At 41.2% G+C, this 24,847-nt stretch overlaps 1 protein-coding gene across 1 annotated transcript; it reads right to left on the bottom strand.

The window, feature by feature from the left end:
• Positions 1-888: 888 nt before the first annotated feature.
• On the bottom strand, positions 889-24,745 carry dnah3 (dynein axonemal heavy chain 3). Its single transcript, XM_075449211.1, has 62 exons — positions 24,728-24,745; positions 24,208-24,309; positions 23,896-24,100; positions 23,686-23,731; positions 23,423-23,591; positions 23,135-23,327; positions 22,766-22,961; positions 22,179-22,304; positions 21,209-21,404; positions 20,922-21,101; positions 20,684-20,814; positions 20,498-20,603; positions 20,219-20,397; positions 19,943-20,127; positions 19,112-19,235; positions 18,720-18,873; positions 18,387-18,531; positions 18,026-18,237; positions 17,798-17,889; positions 17,596-17,710; positions 17,283-17,399; positions 16,222-16,401; positions 16,002-16,138; positions 15,496-15,697; positions 15,313-15,405; positions 14,880-14,990; positions 14,654-14,768; positions 14,365-14,563; positions 14,109-14,217; positions 13,904-14,017; positions 13,012-13,188; positions 12,798-12,889; positions 12,483-12,702; positions 12,264-12,398; positions 12,057-12,168; positions 11,656-11,897; positions 11,433-11,533; positions 11,239-11,344; positions 10,978-11,107; positions 10,645-10,881; positions 10,448-10,551; positions 10,061-10,355; positions 9,786-9,965; positions 9,570-9,693; positions 9,317-9,473; positions 9,085-9,228; positions 8,250-8,916; positions 8,009-8,174; positions 7,681-7,897; positions 7,411-7,593; positions 7,045-7,243; positions 6,423-6,936; positions 4,688-6,315; positions 4,317-4,542; positions 3,979-4,223; positions 3,703-3,819; positions 3,321-3,478; positions 2,857-3,024; positions 1,977-2,119; positions 1,658-1,862; positions 1,342-1,479; positions 889-1,242 (listed from the first exon to the last, which is right to left on the bottom strand). The coding sequence occupies exons 1-62, from the start codon at positions 24,743-24,745 to the stop codon at positions 889-891; spliced, it is 12,135 nt and encodes a 4,044-aa protein (XP_075305326.1).
• Positions 24,746-24,847: the final 102 nt, after the last annotated feature.

The following is a 24,847-nucleotide window of genomic DNA, read 5'->3' as shown; positions in this document are numbered from 1 at the left end:
TAAACTGGACGTATCTTTAAACACCAGTGTTGCCTTTCACATTTTAATATAACAGTTGGCTGCGCCAATCAGTCTGTTCCTTAGTAACTCCACAGGGGCTCTCAGTATACATATAGAGTACAAGTATTCATCTTTGTGGGTCCCAGTGAGTTTTTGCTCAAAAGAGGAGAACCTTGTTGGACCCCGACTGCCTTTGCTGCCATCTGGTGTCTCTCCAGATTCAAGGAAATCAATGGGAACAATATGCACTCAGGTTGTTTAATGCTCAGACCAGTCATTTTAAAAGGGTGACGTATACACCACTAACACCATTCAAATGCTGTCATTTCATATTGACTTAATGTTAACCTGCTCTAAAAAATCTTATTGAAACTGCAACTGTACGGTGCATGACCTCTTATCTTTATGTAATGTCAGCAGTTACCTGTAGAGAATCCAGACTGAAGACTTCCTCTTAGGACTTCCTCTTGTGCTTTTGGATAAAAATCTACACACCGACAGAGCTAGTTTTTCCTCTTGGTATATAGAGCAGAGGTCGAAAATGTTTGTTTCAGGCAACTGTCCTGAGAAACTTTCTGTGTAAGCAAACACCAATATAAAGTAAAATCGAATTGATATACGAGTGAATATGAGAAATTGAATGAATTCCATGTAGATTACAGGTTATTTTGACTTTCATCCCCAGTAAATTTTACAATTTGTGCAAATCCAGACAAATCAGCTCCATCAGAAGGATGCTCACTTATCCAATATGTCAGCAGTTAAAGAAATTACATATTTGAAAGCAGCATTGATTGAAAAAACAAAACATAACTTCTTCATGTTGTGCAAAAACATGTATTTCTTTGGCTTATACAGTAGTTGAGTAGACAGCTCAAAGGCTAATTCTTAGTCATCCAGCTGACAGAGGCAAGCTACTCCACGGTTAATCCAGTGTTTCTGCGGCCTGTCAGATGGAAGCTCGATGGAAAGCACATAGTTGGTAGAGTGCCCAGTGGTAGACAAGGTCCCCCGACGGGCGCTGGTTTTGTAAACAGGACAAACATAAATATTCTCATGCAGAAACTTGGCCATTTCTCCTGGTTTGAGCTTAATGATGGGTAAAGAGTCAAACAAAATCTTTGGTAAAGACTCCCCAATGACCATGTTCTGTCTGTCCCAGCGAGCCCCTTCCATGAAAAGTCCCTTAACATACGCTCCATCTTCTGCCTTTTCATCCATGTGGGTCTCCTCTTTGGTTACCTGGAACACAACCAACAGTATGAAAATTATTTCTCCCATCATATGTCCCCAGACTGGTATGACTGAATATGGCAGAAAGGTTACGAATCAAATACATGCCTCAAATTCAAAACCAATGTAGTCGATGGGGATAGTGTACTTCCGGGCAAAGTTCTGAGACACTCCGGTAAGAAACGACTGGGTGAAATAAAAGCCGGAGAGCCAGAAGACTGGGGGTGGACCGTTATCTATCCAGTTCTGTCCAGATTAACATATGCACAGATATTAGTATTTTAAATTTTTTTTTTTTTTTTGGTAATGCATGCTGAATGTGATTTAAACTTGTACTTGTTTTTACTAAATCATAACTTCAGACAGCAGTCACATTCCTAATATTCTCAAGGTCTATGTGGCCCAAAACAATCGTAAGTCTTACTTGCAGGAACTGTAGTCTGGCTAAGAGATCAATCACGTAGCCCCCCAGTGGTTTAAGAGAGGGATATGACTTTGCTGCCCACATATTGGGCACCTTGCCCACCAGCATGCTGTTAAAGACATTCTCAAGCTCCGAAGACATAACAATCTGGCCCTTCAAAGCTTTGCAGATGTTCACCAAGCTGCCACGCACCACTTCTGTAAGTCTGACATGAGGACAGGAAAGAGTGATCAGCAGTTAATCGGAAAAGGATTTCATGACTATGTTTTACGAATTATTTGTTGTCTTTTTCAATCCACACAAGCTGTCATTACAGTACCTATTAAAACGAATGATTTCCTGCCTCAAAACGGTATTCATTGACTCTTCATACATGACTGGGTATTTCTCCACCACCATTTGTATGTCAAAATCTGCTGGCAGCTTAGACAAGATGTCCTCTGCAAGCTCTTCCACCACCTCCTTCATTGTAGAGAGACAACAACACAAGGCTTAGGATAAGACAACACACATGCAGACGGTGCTTCTTTTTACATGTGCAGTGACTCTGGATTTTTTTTTCTGCAAGTACATTTTAAAATTTTTATATATTTTTTTAAGTCTAATTTGACCATGTTTTGGGTCACTTTTATGTTTTAGGCTTTAGACTTTAAGAAAAACTTGAGGTGTTTCTCCACTACTCCACGAGGCAGAAGTGCTCAAATTTAGCCTGGCTGAATGGACGCTGTCAGTGCCCAGTCAGTTTCAGGTCTGTCCAGAGATAATCTACAGAGTTCAGGTCCAGACTCTTAGAAGCCGTTCCTGTGTCTCCTTGGCCGAATGCTTAGGATCCTGAGAACTCTGAAAAAGGTTTTCACTCGCTGTTTTGCATCCGATTCCTCTATATTTTGACTAGTGCCCCCCACATAGAATGATGCCATCACCATGCTTGACTTGTAGGGATGGTGTGCCTGGCTTACTTCCATGTTGTTGGGAATTATGGCCAAATAGTGTAGCTCATTCTTTGTTTGATCATACCAGAATATTTTGCTTCTTGTGGTTTTTCAGGTGCTCGTTTGGCAAACTTTCAGTGGTTCTCAGAGTTTTTCAAAAACCCCACCGCCTGTGGGACCTTCTATAAATACATACGGGTCTTCACTAATCATATAAGCATAAGCCAGAAAAAGTAAAGAGAAAATCTGACAAAGGTCAATACAAACCTGAGGAGACTTAGCTCCGCCTCCAGACTCCCTGGGCAGAGTCAGCAGTACTCCATCCAGGAGCTGATTGGTCTCTTGATTATCCTTAGTTATGTCTGCATTGCTATGAAGTCCAAATACACAAGGATCGGCACAAATAGGAAGGCTTCGAATGTAGTTAACATACGTCTGAAATAAGGAAAATACATTATCACTTTCTTTATCAGATAGGGTTATAATCATTACTTTAACACTTTATCTTCAAAGCCCAATAAGATCTCCACATTCTGAGGTTAAAGCGAAATATCCTGCTTGTGCACACAGGAAAATAAGAAACTGTATCTTTTACTTGTTTTTTTTCAATGCAGACGTGTATTTACTGTTGCCTGTGAAACAAGTCCACGTCAAATCAATACTGATAATGATGGCTATGTCAGTATTATTCTGAAGTGTTAATTAGTAATCGATCAGAGCTCTGACAGTACCTGATAGGGTCCGTGAGGAGGAACATAATACAGATCTCCCTCACAGAGATGGTACCCCTCCTGCTCAATCAACTCCCAACTATAGAAGATGGACAGGAGTGAAAGCAGCAGACGTCTGTCTTTGTCATCCGTCACCCTGCCACCATAGTTGCACTCCCCTGAGAAAAATGTAATCCCACTTGTTTAGAGGTTTGAGCCATGTTATTACACACTAATTATATGTGAGCAAAGATATAGGAAAAAGTCATTTGTGATAGACACAAAAAAATACTCACCCTCAGGTTTAAGGCACAAAGGTACCTACATTCTCAGAATATCACATTTCTGCTTACTTTGCTGTTGTGAATTGTTGCCCCACTGAGTTAACAGTTGTGAAACACACCTGTAAGATATGCGAGCGCCTCCAGTGGAACCTCATCATACTCATCCAGGAACATCTGGATCTGCCTTATACTGATGCGCTGGTCGGACTCGTTAAACTCATAGGGAATATTCCATCCTAAATAAAGAAATGGAAACAAAATAAGAAAACAGTTTTACAGAATCCAGTGTAATTACTGTAAGCGGAACCCAAATTCAAACAAAAATGTTTAAACACTGCTAATGTAGGCTTACCAAACAGGGTAAGTACATAAGCACGGTTTACTGTATTTCTCACCCAGAGGTCCAAAGTTCCTCCTCTCCTGAACGAGAGCATGGAAAAAAGTGAGACCAAACAGGAACTTCTGCCAAATGGCCTGTTTCTTTGAGCTGCCAAAGAAGTCAGGGTCAGAGATGGGGTGACTCATGTAGGAGCGCAGCAAGTTGGCTCTAATTCCTTTAGGAGGCTCATTGGTCATCTTCAGCCCATTCTGCAGGATACTAACTGGGAACTTGTCAGATGGGTAACTCGTTAACCACAACCTGAGAAGCAGAGCATAAACATATTGACATCTGTGACATGTTATTGATGCAAAATGGAAGTTCTAGTTCAAATGGGCGTATTGAGTCTGTTACCTAAAGTTTGGGTGTGTGTTCTCTGGGGTGATGGTTTCCTCACAGATCATCTCCAAAGTAGGCATCCAGCTGGTTGCCAGGTGGCAGTTCTGCAGTACTACCCAGGTCCCCTCCTTGTTAGCCACGTCAATCATCTGAGCTGCTATGGGTCCCTGTCCCTGACCAAGGGAAATGGTTTGGGTCTTACTACCCCCCATTTCTAGGTCATCTGCAAACTTCAGCAGACCTAAAGAAGCAATGCCGAGCTTTATTGAAGTATTCAAAATAGAACCGCTAAATCACTTTATCCACAATGCTGTAAATTGTACTGGAGACTAACAAAGTGGTGCTGAGCTGTAATGTGTTAATTCACTGTGTGATTGATCGATCACCTGCAGTTGGATCAGATCCTGGTGACAACACAAAGATGAGAGGAGAGCAGCAGTTTGAGTCTTTGTAACTCCCTGCCAAGTCAAAGGTGGGTGGTTCAATGTAAGCTTGTCCCATGTTATCCACAATGAAATCCTGCACAGCGGGCACCAGTTTATCCGGCCTGAAGCACCTGATCACCACCATTCGGTCCACACCCACCAAGTTACTCCACTGGTCAGGCAGCTGGTCCTCATGAGGCTTCCCTGAATCATAAAGGTTCTTCCATTTGGAGGTGTTGTCTTTGACATGTTTGAAAAATCCATTCAGGTTTGGAAGTTTGGAGGCCCTGACAATCTCCGACCAAGATTTGTCAGTCAGCCACTCCGGGGCAGGGTTGGGATACGGGTTATACAAAGCAATGCCACCGGTGAGAAGGAAACGCCAGACTTGATCATCAACCTGGCCCTTGCCCTGCATGATGCCAACAGTGAGCAGAAGGGAGAAGAGCAACTTATCCTTCTCAAAAAGTGAGCGGCAGACATTATTGTAAATACTGAGGGTGAAGTGCTCAACTATGTTGTCGATTCTTTCAGCCACATCGTCACTTTTAGGACTCTCGGAGATGGAATAGAGGTAAAGGTTAATGAACCACGTCAGGGAGTACTGGTACATAGGCTCGATGTTGGCCATTTCTGAGATACAGAAAAACAAGATGGAGGAGTGTTCAGCAACTGGACGATAGCCCATGCGAGTGTCGTCAATCTCCTTCTCAGTGACAGTGGCAATTTTTTGCTTCTTTGATATCTCCTCAGAGAGTATTTTGGAGGATGACAAGATCTTGATAGCAGTTTCATCTTCCAGGATGTTCCCCTCAGAGGAGGAGAGCACTTCTAAGATCTGATCCTCAATTTCCTTCAGCTGTTTGCTGTTGGCAGCACTCTCTAGAATCAGCTGGTTCTTCTTCTCCTCCAGTTCCGGTTTCTCTTTAGCTGCTACCAGCCCTAAAAGCTGGTCCTGCAAACCTTGTGGAGTGATCATAAAGTTCAGCAGACAAACTTTTACTGCCACTTCGGGGAGGTAATGAGGATTCCTCAGGCCAGTGGTCATGTAGAACAAAAAGTCTTTAGAATATTCCACAATATTCTCTCCTATTTTCATGTACTCCACACCCTGCTGTTTGAAGGTCTGCTTCAGCAACACAGGCTCAAGTACTGGATCTAGCTCCTCTCCAACTTGTTCCATAAGCACTGGGGTCCCAAATTGGATGCAGTTTTCTAAGATTCTCACATAGTTTCCATCTGACTGTTTGATGACAGCAAGCTTATTAGCTTTCTCCATGTTTTTGATCCACTTGTTGGCTTGGCCTTGCGGATCAATCATCAGGGGCCATCGGCGAGAGTTAAACACGATGATGCCATTGTCTGTGGAGAAGGAGTCCACTGGCAGGCCAGCAATCTGCCACGCCCTGATGGCCACCTGGTTACCCAAGGTGTTACTGAGGGTGAACTCCTCAGAGCAAGGGATTTTCTTCTCCTGGCACAGGATGTGCCACTGCTCTTGGCAGTTTTTACGGTAATCCACAGTGAAAGCTCCAAGATAAGACACAATTCCAGATGAGAGGAGAATGTCACCTGTCAGATTGATGTATCTGTAGATGGGATATATAATCGGATTAATATTAAACCTTCACCACATCAGATAATACATCTGTTAACAGTGTAAAGCAACCTGGAGCGTATTAATAGTTTGATTTACCTAACCCCCAGTTGCCTTGCAGCCTCTATCCACCTATCATTCTCCCCACCCAGTCCTCCAATAAGTTTCTCTGCCCTGACAAGTTTCTGGGAACACAGTTCAATATTGTCCTCCAACTCTTTCTTCTTGGTAATCATTGCAGCCAAGTCATCATTCAGCCTCTGCAGTCTGTCCTCAACCTTTTTCAGCTCAGCTCTCTTCACAGTCAACATTTCCATCTGCACAGACAGTTCTTCTTCAGCAAGCTTGAGCCTCTCCTTCTTGGGGGCTACAACCTTGGCCACACGCTCATACACCTCCATGGCCCGTACCCATTTACAGAGACCCTCACAAGCCGAAGACACGTTTTTGATGACAGAGGGCTGGAAATCAGGATTGTCAACAAACTTTTCTCTGATTTTCTTGATGTATGGGGCAGGAATATTGTCTCTGTCGTAGGCTTTGAGATTATCTAGAAACTTCAGGTCTCCGAGGAGCTTCTTAGATGGGGCCCAGAAGTCCTCAATCATCTTACCTGCAAAATGGTTAATTTAAACAGTAAGCCTCAATACTGAGCTGAACATTTGTATGTTTTAAGGAATGATACTCGATAAAGATGATTATGTCAATGTTGAGATCTTACCTGAGCCACTGGGATCAGGTTTTCTCTCAGGTTTGATGCCTTTCATGATACAAATAGACTCCATGACCAGTTTGACTGGATCTGGTGGGTTCTTCATAGACTTAACTACAGTGATGTCTGAAGGTTTCAAAGTGTCCAGGGCTGAAAGGGCAGCATTCAATGCAGGCATTGCCTCAGCCAAGTCTCCCTCACACTCATCCTAAAGGAAATCCAAATGGTATAAAAATGAGCGTGTACATACATAAACATCTACAAACCAAATTACAGCTTTGTGCTTTTTTTAACTTCATAAGAACTACTTACAAACTTTAGGAAAAAAAAAATGAAGTCATACAATAACTGGAACGGCATACGTGTACTATACACCTTGATGGCTTGGGCTGCAGCCGCTGCCTCATTAGCTACTTTCTCATCAGCAGACACAAGCTCCTTCTTAGCATCCACCTCCACTGTTTCCCCTTCTATCTTGACCATCATTTTGTCTGTCTCAGCAGAAGTCTGGATGAGCTCTGGCTGCAAGGCAGTTAGCTCCTGCTGCATCACTGATACCTTTAAACAGAAAACAATAATGTACAGTCAGTGGAAAAGTCTCTGTTTTGTCGAAACTCACCCGGAAGGCTTGAAAGGGTCCGTCACCTGAGATGCAGCAAATTCCAGTTTCTGGAGACCAACAACATAGCGGTTCTTCGCAGTATTCACTTCATTCCGCTTAGTTGTGAGCAGAGTCTTGAAGGTGAGGATGAGTTCGAGGTATGAGGTGGGTGTGACATAGTTGTGCCTTCTTAACGTGGAGAAGTATCTTTGAGACATATCCCTGACACTTGTCTGAAAGGTCTTGCACATCTCCACCACCCTGAGAGACACAGAAAAGAAATGTCGGCCAACTTCACAGTGCAATGAAAATTGAATCCACGCTGACTCCAGAGAAGAATACAGCTTTTGCACAATATTCAATTCTCCCTACTCCAGTCTGATGTCATTCTCCATTTCCACATCTTCTAGGAACTTGTGGGCCACCATTTCCAGAGCATCATTGGGCCACGCATGAAACCAGTCAATAGTGCAGCAGTTGATCAGGGAAGGGAACATCCTTAGACGGTTCCTAAAGGCATCACCGATGGGACTCATGGCTGTTGAACACAATATTCTAAGGTTACAAATACTTGGTCAAATCTAAGTCGGTAAGGATACGTGAAACAGCCTACCTAGCACAATGTGAAGGTTGGCTTTCACACGGTCAATGAAGAAGTTATACACTGAAAGTGGAGTTGCGTCTATCTTTTTGCCTTCCATCCGTGCAATGCCCTGCGCTTTCTCAATTATGTCAGCACGTTCATCAGCAGCAAACATGTTGGGCACATCACCAGTATTAAGCAGCATGTCGATGTCTTCCAGCATGGCTTCGACTTTGATTTGACTGTCATTGAAGAGAAACACAAGACTCTTTCCCTCAATGCCTGCTTTGAGCATGATCCGTTTGAGGTCGTCACGCCAGTCTGACATGCTGTAGTTCTTGGTCAGCTCGACTTGGAACAGGACGTAATCGTTGATAAATGTGCCCAGTTTAGTGGCACTTTGCCGCCCTGAGCCACCGATACCGACGAGCAGAAGGTGGCCGTTGTCTTGTTTCAGCACACGGCAGATGCGGGAAATGTGTTCAATAGCAAATTTGAACATCACGAGGGACATGGGTGCCTTGCTGCAGCTGTTGTGCTCACTGAGGTAAAACTCCATCACTTCTTGCAAGGCATTCAAATCTGTGATCTCGTCATAAGCTTTAGTGTCAGAATCAGGTTTGGCATAGTCACCAAAGAACAAGCTACGGATGCTTTCATCTGCTACCTTGCCGTCTGAGCTGAGGTGGCTCAGGAGCTAGAAAAAGACAGAAGAGGTTTACAATTAAACACAGATGCTGTGGTTGTAAATCTGTACTGCATTTTTTTGGCATAATTGGTTATATAATTTGTAAGATGAAAAAAGTAGTTTCACACTTTGCCAGTGTGATTTTTGAGTGAGTTTGTACACTAGATAATGATTTACCTTTTCCAAACTCATCTTAAAGAAGTTCGAGGTATTCTCTTTGACAATCATAAAAAAGGTATCTTTATCTTCACTGTCGATAAGTCGGTCATAGAAAACACGGTAGACTTCATGAATCCACAGGCGGATCAGTTTATCTCCATCCTGAAATAATGCAACCAAAAACACGCATAATGGAGAGTTTCTAGAGCACACTCGATCTATTTCTCTGTTTTTTTCTTCCCTCTCTTACTTGCATGTGTGTGTGTGGAGCCAGGAGCACACCACGTATCACTCGAGCAAAGTCACGCAGATTGAAGATGTAGTGGGACTTAGACGGAGTGGGCAGAAAGCTGTCAATAGTGCCCTTGTAAACAGACATGGTGGCCTGGACCATGATCTTGCCCAGCCTAGGACAAGACAGTATGTGTTCTCAACAAAGCAAAATCTATATTTTTTTCTGATTCTTAACCACTACAAATGACAAACTATAACTAACAGGTTACCTGTAGAAAGAAGCTTCAAACCCCTGGCTGAAGTGCCAGTCAACAATGGAGCTGAATATCTTGGTTAGCGTTTCATCATCAAAGGAATCAATGGAGATGACATTCAAGTGACGAGTAAAGCGGCCTAGTGTTTCAAACATTTAGTTAATTTCTATGAGTCTTATTGGTCCGACTTACTTCCATACAAAACAAATTAGTATTTGATTTTCTGCATACCTGTAATGTCATTCTTTCCCCCACCAGGTGGTCCCATTGCGGACATAAAGAGAACATCCACTATGTTTAGGATGGATGTGTCTTTCTTGTCATACCAGTGGTGGTGGTCAATCCACTGTCTTAATAGCTCAATTGGGGGCTGGGCACCATATTTTTCTTTCGCTGGCATGTTCAGATCATCTGTGGAGAGGAGAAGAAAACCCTTATCGATGTCTCGAAATGTAATATCTAGATTCAGTAATACTAATAAGAACAGTATGGGTGAGCATCTTTACCAACAAAGATGATGCACTTCTTTCCCACCGGAGGTCCAAACACACCCTTCCGCCTTCGGTCCAGCTTTGCCATGATGATGTCTTGGGTCTGATTAGCTGAAATGCGGGCTGAAAAGTTGATGCAGTTGGGAGTGTATTGTTCCTTAGGTAGCTTTACCAAGAAGCTTTTGTTGATAACAGATTTGCCAGTGCCAGTGGGTCCCACAAATAGCATGGGTATTTCATGCGACAGGTAGGTGTGCAGGAAAAAAAGCTGACGTGCTGTGTCCATAGTGGGAATGATTAAGTCTGAAACCTGGGTGGGGAAAAAACTGTTTCAGGGGAACGCGGCAACCCACAGTGGTATCTTTGGTGGAACAGGGACTTATTTGAAATCGACATACTCACATTGGCTCCGGGTGGTATGACGTTCTCTTCTTTTGTGATTGCATCAGTCCAGACATTCCACTGTCCTTGTCCGTCCTTTAGGAAGTAGTAGTCATAAACAGTGCCTACCAAATAATTGAGTAATCATACAGTGCTATTGAAAAGGCAGATAATTGGTTGGTAATTATGTGCAGAAATATTTGTTGACATGTTGTGACCTCTCTCGGGGAAGAGGTTGTTCTTTTTGAGTTTGATGCTCTTGGGCCGAGGGTGCTCATCATCCATGCCCGCAATCAGAATGCGATAGAAGACATTGAATTTCTTGCGACTGTCTCCAGTGATGGTCCCTCCCAGAGACCATACAACCGCAAACAGAAAGAGGCCCTGGAGCCACATTGTTATCTGCTGGCTGGACATATTCTGTGTACCATTGGTTTCAGATGAAGAAATTTCATCTGGTATTGACAGAAGTGTTAACACAAACATACACACTGATTAATACAAATACCAACTCATTTTTCACTTATTAACTAAATGTTTTTCTTACTAACCCATCAGGCAGGTATACAGCTTCATTAGACTATAGGCCAAGTGAATGGGAGATGTGTGCACCACAAAGCGACACTCCCTATCTATAAAGTTCAGACAGGGCTGAACTAACCAATCAAATAGGTCCATGATCTAAGGGGAGAAAAAAATAATAATAAACACGGTGACACAAGACAAAAATATTGTCCTCTACATCTAAAAGAAGCAGCATCCGTAAATGGCTTTGGGATGATCCAACAAGATATGCTTATCTGTAACCTCACCAGCTGCTTATGTTCTGTACCCAGGCATTTGGGCAAAGTGTTCATGTAGGAATCTCTTAGAGGAGACCATCCTAGCTGGTGAGGTTCCATGTAGATCATACCACACCTTCCGATTCAAAATCCACAACAAATGTCAATATTTTTGCTTTCTATTTACATGTAAAAGCGCAGCAGCCTTTATCTTGGTTACCTACCTACTGACAGTAGCGGGTGAGGCTTGTTCCAGGTCAGCAGGTTCAAAGATCAGACTCATCTTGGCACTCATCTGAATGATCTCACCACTCATCAGACAAAGCTGGAGGAGACAGTAAAAATTACTTGTTTGAAGGATGTTGATCACAGGCAAATTTCTCACAAAAACAATAAATGTTCCAAGGAGTAAGTAACCACCAAAAGAAATATCAGGATGTCTAGTACCTTCTTATTGTCATCCAGTACAGTATTCATGTTCTCAATCCAGACAGCATCGATCGGCCCGTCAAAGAGGATCCACTGTCGATCTTCTGAGGTGGAGATAGCCTGATCCCTGAAGGAGGTGGCCAGGACGCCATCAGACCATTCGTGGCTTACTGGATCGAAGCAACCATAGAGTTGGCCCATGGTGATGGCTTTGGGGTTGATGATGCAATAATTCACAGCAAACTCCTCCATCAGCCCGGCTAAATGAGGAAAATTTGAGAGAATGAAAAGTTACAAAGTTTATTAAAGAAAGAAAACAAAAACTCAAATTCAAATATTGGAAAAAGTAACTTTCAGTAACCATTTTCTAATGGATTACGAGAGGTCAGAAAAAGTAAAATGCAGTAACAAACACCTACCTTTATAAAGGTCTCTGAGGGCAGCAGCAAGAACTTTATATGCAGAGGTCTTTCCCCCAAGGGGGTCTCCCACAATCATAAAGCCGTGACGTACCAACATCATCTCATACACCTGTACACAAAAATAGAAATTAAATCATGATGACATTGTTTATTTAAAACAATCATTTGTCTTAAGTATCAGAGAACAACGATCTTCTTCAATACCTGGATGATTTTCCCAATGAACCAAGGTACAGCCTGGAGGTTAAGCTTTTCAATGTTGTCATTGAGTGCTTTTAGAAGTAGATCATAGTCTGGTTTTGGAAGGACAACTCCAGGAAATAAATCAGAGATGATACCCTGTGAGAAGCATCAAGAAAAAGAAAAGTTAGCATGAGCAAACTTAGGCTCTAATGAAAGTGGTGGTAGTACAAAATCTGGTACCTGAAACAGTGGCACATCCTGTGCCAGAAACTTTGCCAAGTTGACATCCATCAGCGCCCTAAGCAACAGTACACTCTCGTTCTCTTCGGGGTACTTGAGCTTCAGATTCCCTGCTGCAGTCAGCACAGACTTCACAGCACGCATACCGTAGTCATAGTGGTACTGGGAAGATAGTTGCTCAGAGCACAAACGATAGGTGGCCACAATCTTCTGAGCAAGACTGTCATTGGAATTACAATTAGAAGTCTGGTAACCCAAATAACCAATTTTTGCTGATGAAATGACATATACACTTAAATAGATTTTATCTTATACCTGCGGGATTCAATGAAACCCATGGAATACAGTGAGATCTCTCCAATGAGACCATAGTCTGGCACCATCATAGCAACTGTACGGAAAAGAGCCTTCAACATAAGATTGAGAGGCAGACATTAAATAGCAGTCCCTTATTGTTTAAAGTAGGATACTATATTGTCTACCATTGCAAACTCTAGATTTCCCATCAATAATTTGTCTTGACATGTACCTTTAGATTGTCGGGCAGCTCAGCCCTGCCAGCATAACCAGGGTTCATGGTGATGAAAACAGAACAGGTTGGGTTGAGGGAAAGCTCTGTGCCCTCAAACATGAAAGTCTTCAGATCCTTGGCAATAGCCTGTTGTATGCAGAGTATTTGCTGAGCCACCACAGAGAGTACCTCCACCTGTAACACAAATGCTTTTCCAATTAAATCATTTCCATTGTTTCGCTCAAATGTTACATGAAGTAGGCAAAAGATTCTTCCACAAGTTGTTGGAGTGAGCTATGAAAAATTATATGTTTGCTTAATAAATACTCAGATGCAAATAGCAATCCCATGTGCTCTGCCGAGAATAAAAATAGAATTTAGAAAGACAGAATAGAAAGAAGATGAATATCATTTAAAAATTCAGATGCATGCTTATTACCTGCCACGTTTTTTTTAGGAAGATCAAAGAGGATATGTTTATAGTTATAAAACATGGAAATTAATGCAAAGCTATTAAGTCCAATAACATAAACAACATAAATACTCAGTTATATAAGAAAATTGAACCGGTGCAATGCAGAAATGGCTACAGTTACATAAGCCTTTTCTTAGCTTGTGTTAGTTTGAAAACTAATAGCAATGTTTTACATGAATTTATATCTTTCTAGGCAGCAAATATTGTGCAATGGCATGTCAAGTAAACAATCTATGAGCATGCTGTGAGTTTTAACCTTGTTATTAATCTGAGAGGCTTAAGTCAACAGCTGAGTTTAATCGCAAACATTGTTTCAGACATTAATTATGAATGAATTCTTTAGTTAAATTGGTTGTTATCTGCTACTAATAGGTAGCGTATTTGGGTCACTCAGAATGACCGATAAATACAGTTCACCGTTCTAGCAGAGCTCACCTCAATGCGATTGAACTCATCAAAGCAGGCCCAAGCGCCAGACTGAGCCAAACCTTTGAAGAACTTACTCATGGCCTTGTAGTCCAGACCATCAGAGCAGTTGAACACCACACACTAGAGACAATTTATAGTTTTGACATTAGTATTAAGGAAAAAAAATCCATAAACTATATAAAAGTATTTTACTGTAACAGCATTGGTGTACCTGTTTAGCCAAAGCTTTTGCCAGATCTTTTGTGGTCTCTGTCTTGCCTGTTCCTGCAGGACCCTCAGGAGCTCCTCCTAAATTCAACTTCAAAGCCCCCATTAGGGTCCTGATATATCACAAAGTCAATGAAAAAAAAGACATGATAAACGACAACCTTTCAATAAAAATTAGAAGTCACGTTTACCACAACACAAACATGTATTGGTGTCAAACTTCTCAAAAAAAGAATCATGGACTAAATTAAATGAGTTACCTGTAGCAGCGATCAGTTAGTGGGGTGATGACCAGACGAGGAGAATTGCCCAGATATTCGTAGCCATATTTCAGGCAGGTGGTAATCATGCGCAGCATCACCTCTCCATCCTCCCAGAAGTAACGCAGTTGAGAAATCCAAGCAAAGTCATTCAGGGAGGAGATCCGGTCATCTGCCAGTTTTACCACAACATCTCGAGCTAGCAGAGGGAAAAGATGGATAAATTAAATTAAAGAGAACACATTTAGTCTCCTTCAAATAGCTATGAATCTTGGAAGTTAAATATTACCATGAACATCTATCACAGTAAGAGCACCAAGGGTCATCCTGGCCCCCCCTGGTAGCTTCCCACGCACCAGCTCCACAATGTCAGCAATCTGGTCATTGCACTTCTCCACATAAGCCTTTGGAATAAAACTACACATTAGACAAAAACATATAATAACAAAGTAACATTTTCTTTGAAGTCGTTTTTGATTTCTGAAACTATATTGCAGATGGATCTGAAAACTGACAGGCAGAGAGTTAGTTTGGATGGCTTCAGACACTTCGCTGGTCCAAAAGATGGAGGAGGCACAAATGACAACTTGGCCAGGCCACTGCAACACCCACTTCTTCCGGGGCAGCTACAGGAAAAACAGAAACAAGTTCAAATATTACATAAAAAGCAACATTTACACAACATAAACCCATCCAAAAGGTTAATCTGAATGATTGTAATCGTCAGTATGTAAAATTAAAGAAACTTGTTTGTGAACTTTTGTCCTCCATAGATTTCCGTATGACAGGTTTTGTCAAAACATTTCAGTAATGAATGTTTTATTGCATAAGTCAACACTTGCACACATCTGCATTTAAACAGATTAAAAAGATATTTTGTTTAAACTTAAAAAATATATACAGTATATACATATATATATATATATATTCTGACATATTTCCAAGTACCTCTGCATACTGAGTCACTCCTTGATGAATGACATGTCGAACACTCTTGAGCATCATGCGCTCCACCTGCAGCAGCCACTTCTCTACCATACCCTAAGAATTTACAACATGGCTGTAGTCTGTCCACTGTAATATTTCCAGTGAAACATTGAGAATTAAAAGAGCACACACAACTTTCCATACCTTTGCCTGGGCTGGATAAATATTTTCAGTATAAGGCACCTTCTCCTTCTCAGAGCTGATCATGCCAGTGATCTCCATGTCCTCGGTAAATTCGAGTTTTGCGATGCCCTCGAAGCACTTCTTCAGGTGGGGTTGTACACACAGGGGGTCTTTGGTCTGTGACAGAATCTCCAGCAGCTCATCATTTGAAAGAAAGAAGAATCTGGAAACACGATGAAGATGACAACAACATGAGAGGCTGAAATGTTAATAGATCTTGCTGTGTCATTTGTTCTCTAACACCAGTGAATGTAGGTGAGTCTTCCACACTATAGGCATTTTTTCTTTGTTAACATAATATTTTCCATCAGCAGTTCTCTATATTCTATCCTATCCAGTTAATCTGTTCCACTGCAATATAAGATACCCTAAACATATTTCTAAGATCCTCAAGGAGTACTTTTTCAATAAAAAAGATTAACAATCTTCAAATGCATTGCTATTAGGAAAACCATACGTAGTCAAACCTTGGGAAATAGAGCCTCTTCTTTTCCAGGTAGGTATTAAGGCCTTTTTGAATGTCATCCAGGTACTCATTGGACTCTTGCAGCCGTTCTAGCATGTTGGGCTGGTCTGTAGCCACCAGAACATGAGTATCTTTAACCTGGACCAAGTCAAAGCAAAGTGTACAAGACCCAATGAAGAAAAAAATTTAAATTGAAAAACTGTACGTTATAAGGATCTTACAGCCTCAGCAATGATATCCTTCCAGTATCTGTCAACTATGGCAAACTTGCGGCCCTCCTCTGGCATCTGGGCAATGATGTCCTCTGAGCTGAAGATGGGCTCGAGGTAAAGCCACGTAGCCTGACACGTCAACATGGCATCTAGGATATCCTGCATGCTCAGCAGTTTGTCCTCCCATTTCTGAGTAGGAAAATAATGGTGAATGTCAGACATTTAGAATATACATTATATGGTAACAAATTGATATTGGTAGGTGTTAGTGTGTCTCAGTTATAGCTTTTACGGTGTATTGTTTACAGCAATCCAAGCAAAACTAAACAATATACACAATGAATTAAGGTCCAAGGAAAAAAAGGTAAAACAAGAATAAAATGGTCTTTTTAAATACTCGATAATATTACTAAAAACATAAATCATATAGAAAAATGTCAATAAAAATATATCCATGTAGACTTATTGGATTACTGTATAATAACTCCAATAGTAATGTAGTTCAACCCTTTGTTTATGCATAAGTTATCTTGGCAGTTGCTCTGGCATTAAATCAATCTTGTTTTGTCACTTGCTAAAATCACTTATTGAGTATTGTTAGATTCGGTTCTTTTAGTAGGAGGCTCAAGAACGGACCGAAGTAATTCAAGTGAAAATGAAGTGTTTATTGGTAGTCACACATCAAAGCATATCAGCGCTGGGCTCAGTGGAACAGAGCTCCCGCAGGAAGTCTGTCAGACTGGCCCTGATTTCCGGTTACAATTCGTATATATGTCTGATAGTTTCCCACGGTGGATCCCTTGTTGATCAAATGTGATTGGATATGCACACTAACCCAAATAATGTGTGTGTGTGAATCTGCCCTTGCTTTCCCAGGCTTTCCCAATTGTTTTGTCTTTCTACTCCTGGCTCACTTTAGGTCATAATGGAAAAGTACTGAGACTTATTTCATTCATAATGTCTAAGAACAAAGCCAATTTTAACTATTATCACTGTCAGCAAAGGTTTTATTCCCTAACCCTAACCATTCAATTACGGACCCAAGTATAACTGCCTATGTCACATCTCACCTTACATTCAGCCTCTATTGGCTTAATAAAAGGTGAGCCTCTCATGGTTTGTGTCTTAATGATGTGGTCATCCAGAAGGACTTGGATGTCATCCACAGCTGACACAATTTTGGTATCCTGTCAGAAAATGAAATACAGGTTGTTGTCAAAAGTCTGAGTTAAGGGTACGGAAAGCACTATGTTCTTAGGCATTTCTTGCAATAATTCAATATTCAAGATGTGATTCCTTGGAGGATACATAGCTACTGACAATGTTTGAACAGCTCAGCAAAAGTATCTTGTGAAAGTAAGTGATTGTACGTGCTGGTCATACAGTATCTCTGTAGGCGGAGAAGGAGAACTGTAGGGTAGCCCATTCATTTCTCATCTTCTCCATTGATTTTTCTAGGGAGAACTCCTTACTGGCTGATGCTCCAATCTCTTCCAACCTAGGTCAAATGCAAAATAGAAATGCATTACATCTTCATTAAAGCCATCCTCTAATTTAAACCCGGTAAGCTATAGGTGGAATGTACTTCTGAGAAAACTTGGAAAGCCCGAGGTCCAACATGTTCCGCAGAGAGCTGTTCACATCTGGTTTGACATCGAGGTTCACAATGCTGCTAATCTACAAGCAAACACACACTGCAATGAATTATTCACATCACCCTCATGCGGCCGGAGAGATGGAGGACACTCTGTCCTTGCACTGACATCTCTTATAGCGTCAGCTGATCTAATGAAGCTCATAAATTTAAGCAGACCTTCTCCCAGTGGCGATCCTTGATGCCGGGGTTGCAGATGGTTATCAGAATGGGCAGGTGCTGCTTGAACTGGTCTATCTTGCTTTTAAAGCCTTTGGCGACACGACAAGGCCCATAAAGATTTGCGAAGGTTTTTGTCAGTTTATGTGTTGTCCTCCACATCCCGGCCAACTCCTCAGAGATTTTCTCAGCATCCAAGTGCAGGAAAGGACCTTGAGGTTAAACCAGGACAGTATTAAAGCAATTTGAGGAAAAAAACAAAATTGTAGGCACCGTTTCTGATAGTTTATGCCAGTTGGAGTATTCAGAATTCAGCAAAAAAGAAGGAAGAAGTGTAATGTCTGCAGTGTATGTTGCCTACCATTCATCCATACTTCTGACATGCTCTCAAAGTTCAGCGCAGTGTTCCACAGCTGTTCATACGGCTGTTTGTCAGCAATCAGAGTTTGAAGCATTGGGAACTGGCTTATTTCCCCGTCCAGCAAAGTCTGCTCTTTGTTGATGTCCTGTTTAAATACAGAGGAGTCGCTCTCTATTTTCCAACAAACATGACTTTCAGAAAAAAGGAAAATCTGAGTTCTTTGGATATGAAAACTATCTATTCTTCTTTTCCACTTCCTTTTGAGAAAGATAACCATTTGCATTTTCTTCTCACACTGTAGGGGGGTGGGGGGGGGGGGGCAGTATCTCTTACCTCTAGCTCACTAACAGCAGCCTCCAAGCTGGATGTGATTTGAGAGAGCTTTCCCACATTGTTCTTCATCTCCTCCATGTTCATCACTTCCTTCTTCCTAAAAGCCTGTATCTCTTTGTCCAAGTCCTGCAGTGTCTGATCAAACTCATAGACCCTGAGACAGTCAAGAAGACATTTGGCAGATTTGACATGTTCACTTGTTGGCTTTTACATTCAGGAAGCACAGTAAAACAATATGGATAGCATACCAACAGTAAACAGATCATCTGAAGTCTGGATTTTGATGCACTGCACTTTTTTCTGTTAGAAATTAGGTGAAAATAGGGAAGGAAATACAACAAACCACACTCTTGGTGGTTGCCACCAAGACAATGAAGTGTTTATCTTTTAACCTTGTTTGGAGATAGCCCTTAGCCTGTTTTCTCGTGATTGCCAGACGAGCCTTATTGTCATCAAGCTCAGTCAGGATCTGACTGGGCCACTGGAAAACGCGGGAGTTCAGCCTCAAGTCATCAGCTGGAGGAGGAGAGATTCACAAAAGAACATAGAAAACAAATCAAAGATTGTGAAACAAGTTAGAGATTTTACTATTTGATGAAAAATGTAAGCTCACATTGAATTTGATGGCAGCATGACCTCCTAATAAAGTTGGAAAGAGCCATGTTTACTACTGTGTGGCATCCTCTCCTCTTCAATCAACATTTTGGAACTGAGAGACCAGTTTTGTGTTTATGGACAGTGATTTATAGAGGTCTTCCTGAGCCTATGAAGTATTTCACTGACCGAATCGTGTCTGTTTTTAATGCAGCGCTGCTTAAGGCCTCAAAGACTACAAATCATGTTACTGGCCGGTTGCCAAGTTACATTAGTTACATTGTGTTCCTCCAGCATCACTTTTCTTAGCACCACTTACTTTTAATGCCACCATCGTAATTATTTTTGAGATGTGCTGCTGCCATCAAATTCAAGATGAGCGACTATTTTTAATAATAATAATATTAAAACGTCTCATTGTCGACACCTGATATGTTTTTTTGTGTTCTTTTTTGAAACAAATATTGTTTGATGAGATTTGTAAATCATTGCATTTTGTTCCTATTTACATTTTCTATAGTGTCCCAAATGGGTATGTATGTAAAAATATAGTTAATATGTCATTTTGAAATGTTTATATGTTTTATTTCTTTTGCTGTCATTACAAATAACCATAATGCAGGGCATACAGGGCAGAGTGGCATAGTCCATAAGGAACATGAGACGATGGGCTGCTGCATCGATCTCATCTATCAGCTTGTGAATGGTCACATCACTGCTCTTTTTAATATATTGGTAGAGAGAGACCAACTCTTCTGTAGTCTCAGGTGTTCCTCTGACGGTGTCTGTTATGTCCTCATACTTTTGACAGATCCTGGAAAAAAAACAAAACATAATGACTGATGGGTTATGGGTCTTGAAATTCCATTAATAAATGATTAAGAGATGCACATTTCCCCTTCTACCCTTTGTTAAGAATGCGATTCTCCTCCACTTCAAACGTGACGACCATGTCTTTCAGTCTCTTGGCACAGTCACACAGGTGATCGTTCAGTTCACCGGCATACAGACAGAACATGGACAGGTCCACTGTGATGCGCAGCAAGGCGATTTCCTTCCATAAGTGATCAATATCCTCAATTTTCTGAGAATTCAAACAAAGTTAGAGGACTTTGGCAAAGCAAGAAGAGCAGGGAGGTGAAAACAGAACATTACGTAGAATTCAAATGCAGGTGTTTGATTACTTCAGCTAATCCTTCTAATGAGTGCTTCTCTTTGAGGAATGCAGAGATGTCCTGTTTTGCTGTATTATCCAGAAGATTGCTGTACTTCTGATAAACATTCAGGTACCTGAAAGAAAAGATGCAGTACTAACATTTTGTGTACTCGGGATAGTACATCAAAAAAATAAATAGTTTAGGTGTCATTACTTTTTGGGTCCCACTGTGTTCTTGTGGAAAATGTCTTTGGCTCTGTTGACGAAGTTTGTGACCAATGATTCATCAGGCCTGACCGAGCGCAGATACAAGTTATTGATGTCAGGAAAGAGGTTGCACTCCACCTGGCCAAACAAACATGTCATATGTGACCTATGCACGTTATATAAAATCACAACAAACACTGCAGAGAAATGAAAATGGATGGAAGTGAGGCTTTTAAAGTTTGCACCCTTGGAAGCTTCTCAGCACACTTGATGATCTCCATGAAGGCCCTGTGAGTGACCTCCCAACATTCCTGCAAGCTGGGAATCAATTCAATGTGAGGCTCATCCACTCGTAGCTTAATCAGCAGCATCTGAGACTGAACGTATCTCAACTCGTCAAACACCTCTCCAAAATCATTGCCCTCCTGAGGAAAATGGAACACAAGGCTGATGATGATGACACTTCACAGCATTATCAGAAGTAGGCTGTGTGATTTCAAATAAAGCAAACAGAAACGACAAAAGTCCCCACCTCATATAACATGAAGAACTGAAGTAAGTCCTGTAATGATTCTATGACCAGGCTTCGGAGGTGCAGTGACATGAGCGCAGCCACACAGTTGAAGAATTCCTGGACACCATCTGGGTAAATCTGGGCATTCTTGGGTAGGAAGGGCAGCCACAGGTTCTCATAGGTGACAAAGAGTGATGCACAGAGAGGTAGCCACCTTAAACAAGAAGTAGTTGATGAGTTCTTTTTTGCCCATTTTGTTGAAATTAACTGTAGAACATACAGATTAACTCCAACCCAGAGATACAAGTCATAAAGGTAATTAATACAAAAAATACGTTTTTGCGCTTTAAATAACAATCATTTTGAACTGTCAATTTTTCAGCCACTTATTTCTTTGAAAGAATCTGGAAAATTTCCCTGAGCCATAGGAGATGTCAAAACACCCCAAAGATGTTTATTTTTTTTTTTACCGAAGTGTACTTTTAATAAAGAAAAAGCAGTACATGCTGACACTGAAGACGATAATCAAGTACATATACTTTCTTCATCCCTGGTGCTTACTGACATTATTGACATGTAACCAAGAACGTTTTATGGATTCATTCTTATATTCTAACAGAATAAAGACATCTAAGAAGATGGAAATTGAATACAGCAGCAAGTTTCTACAAATTACAGTGGCTCATGTTTCAGCTGTACGGACAGACATCCACGGTTGCTACAAGCTCTAACAGACAATACAACAGGTGCACAACAAAGGAACAATGGAATCCTAATAGAAGTTAGAGTAAACAATCCCCAGGAAGGCATGACATGTGTCTGACAAAGTGAACAAGACGGAAACATGAGCCTGAACATGCAATGGGATTTACTAGCGTGGCTGTGTACATACAGTACAGCTAACGTGAGTAAATGCAAAGACACACTACACAAGCTAAGTCAGGACATCAGCTTTTAGCCTCTGCCTGTCCAAACCGGCAATGCTCACGTTTGAACCAGTTCCTCTCTCGTAGCTTGGCACTGTCTCTGAACAAACTCTTCAAACTCAGATGGTAGGAAGGGGAGGGAGGCAGAGCAAAGGTCTTCCAATTTCACAAATCTCAAGGATGAAAAGCTGAAACAAGAAAAAAGGTGATGAGCTGGAGTTTACTTCCTTTTTCTATTTACAACTTATGACTTTAATTGGTTTTGTATGTCTTAAATAGGTTTTGTAAGTCAAAGTGGTGCAGAGCTTCCAAACACTTGTGCTGCGTTTTCTTGTTTAGTTATTCTGATGTTGTGTTTTCGATCTTGGAATCTGAGCAGGATTAGCTGGGGAGAGAGGTCCCCCCCCCCCCCCCCCATTGCACTCAATAATTTACAAGTCAGTTTCTTTACCAAATATAGGCCTTTCAACAAGATTAAATTAATCTTTTAACAAACTGCAACTGCGATGTTCAGACATTTGAATTTCAAAACATTTTATGATCTATGAAATTAAATACATAGATAGATGTATAGATACACAGAAATATTTATTTTTCTAGGGCAAGTTCTGCACAGTATAATAGCCACATGCTTTGTGGGATATATCACCTTTCTATCCAGACATCCTGCAGTAGGCCCATAATGGGACAGATAGTGTACAGATGCTGGCTTTGCCATATGCTAGCTTCCTTGAAGATGAGGGTCCAGGGTACCGGTGCACGGATGACCCTTCTGGGAAAAGGCTTGGGGATGCTGGATATCGACAGTCGCTGGCACTCAGATGGGTCCATCAGAATGTAGTCCACTGGCCACATGATCATGTATTTACGAATGCATGAAAGCTTATTTGTATTAATTATATAAAAAATTATTTTGTCTATGAAATTAAGGTTAATGGACCGTATATAAGTGTGAATAGGGTGTCTAAACAAAACATTATTATCAATAAAGAATCAGCATGTTAGTTATTTACTTTACCTATGCTCTTCTTCAGACTGATGATATAATCTCTCCTGATCTCCTCTACCATGTTATCCCTCAGAACCTGGAGGTGTTTACTAGTATCCTCTGTGTCGGGAGGCAGCAGCTGCATGATGTTGAAAATCTGCTGGTGAGGCTGGGGGGCCAACATGGAGCCGGGGACTCTGGTGTTGATGTAGTACACATACCTCTGTGCGAGCAAACTCAAGATGTGTTAAAAAGAGATGCCTCAAGATCTCTGCATCAATGACTAAGCAGTCCATGGGGGAATTTACTGATACTTGCCTCCAGGTCTTTATCAGTAGGTTCAGTCTGAATAGCCCTCATCTTCTCCTCTTGTCTCTGAATAATGTCGAGCTGCTCTTGTGGACTCATAGGCCGGCTGCTGGGGGTTTCTATGATTCTAGGCTTATGCTTTCCCTGAGATGAGATTGAATCACGCGACCATGTGTCTCTGTGAACGTATGAGTCAATCACATCAGGTGCTTCAGGTCAAAGACCATAATAAAAGTTAAGTTATTGCTGAGGTGTGCTGAAAGTCTCATTACCCTTTCCTTGGTGTAACTGCTTGCCTCCTTCCAGGTCGAGTAGCTGCTTACAGGCTCATTAAGATTAAAAAAAAAAAAAATCTCTTCCGAGAGGTTTTTAGAGAGGTGTTGAATAATGTAAACGTGATCAATTGTAATAAGACAAATTTAAGAAAATTACAATCTCATATAGTGTCAAAGCTTTGGTATGAGATGAACTTGAAAGGATACAAGGCCCTGACGCCTTTGCTGAGGACCATCGAAAACTGCATCTGTGCTGCAGTTTATCAATCTTCAGGTGTTGGGCACCAGGGCTGTAGTTGTTTGCAATAGACTCACTTGGAGTTTGGTGGTGGTGTTGCTCTTTAAACGGAACCGCAAGAGTCCATGAATTGGTCTGGATGATGGGTGGGTAGTGACTGTGCCTTAACACTGTCTGATGAAATAACAAATAAGATGGTGGAACAGGGGTCAATATTCTATGCTAGAGGATAATGTATGAGCAAGGCCGGACAAAAGTATTGCATGAGCTGATATTCTTACTCGATATAGTTCTGAGGGCTCAGCGTTACATGTCAAGGGCAAAGGCGGAGGAAAAGAAAATCCTCTGCTCTGGCTCATATTATAGATGGAGTCATCTTCCATCTGTGGCGCAGACAGAAACAGCGAGAAAACACATTCAGTTTTAAGAGTGAATTACACATTTTTTTTGCTTAAAATGTGTAATTCAATAGCTGAACATTTCTTCTCACCTGCCTGATTAATAAAAAGCTCATTGTAATTAAATGTCCAATTCAAACATGTATATATGTAACTCAAAGTAGGTAAATACGTTATTTAGTCTAGTTATGAGTGACAGTAAAAGTTTCTGTAACCATGACAACAAAACTGCAAGGAGATTCGTTTCCTGTCCAACTGACAACGAAGGTGCTCTGCTTTACGCCCGAGTCCCAACCGTCCCCAATAACTTATTAGTTAAACTCCTAAGGGGATTGTATTGTTCGTAAAATTAAAAATCTGGCAAACAGGTATGATAGGGAATCAAACAAAAGCGTAACGTTACCTGATTGAGCCGTTCCATCTGTACAAAAAATGCAATGGAGGAAAACATAAAAATGTAAAGAATATATGAATGAACATCACCGACATTTGCATTTTTGAAACATCTAAAGAGAAAAGAAAC

Source organism: Odontesthes bonariensis, chromosome 18, assembly GCF_027942865.1.
Source record: "Odontesthes bonariensis isolate fOdoBon6 chromosome 18, fOdoBon6.hap1, whole genome shotgun sequence".
Taxonomy (NCBI): Eukaryota; Metazoa; Chordata; class Actinopteri; order Atheriniformes; family Atherinopsidae; genus Odontesthes; species Odontesthes bonariensis.
The sequence above is the reverse complement of the archived record's forward strand: the minus strand, read 5'-3'. Positions and strand labels throughout refer to the sequence as shown.

What these genes read in the sequence shown, in the direction of transcription:
- dnah3 (XM_075449211.1), bottom strand. An exon ending in TGGAATTTGCTGCATCTCAG is followed by an intron (nt 7,594 to 7,680) that starts GTGACGGACCCT and finishes TTCTGTTTAAAG; the next exon opens with GTATCAGTGATGCAGCAGGA. An exon ending in GGCGCTCGCATATCTTACAG is followed by an intron (nt 3,479 to 3,702) that starts GTGTGTTTCACA and finishes CATTTTTCTCAG; the next exon opens with GGGAGTGCAACTATGGTGGC.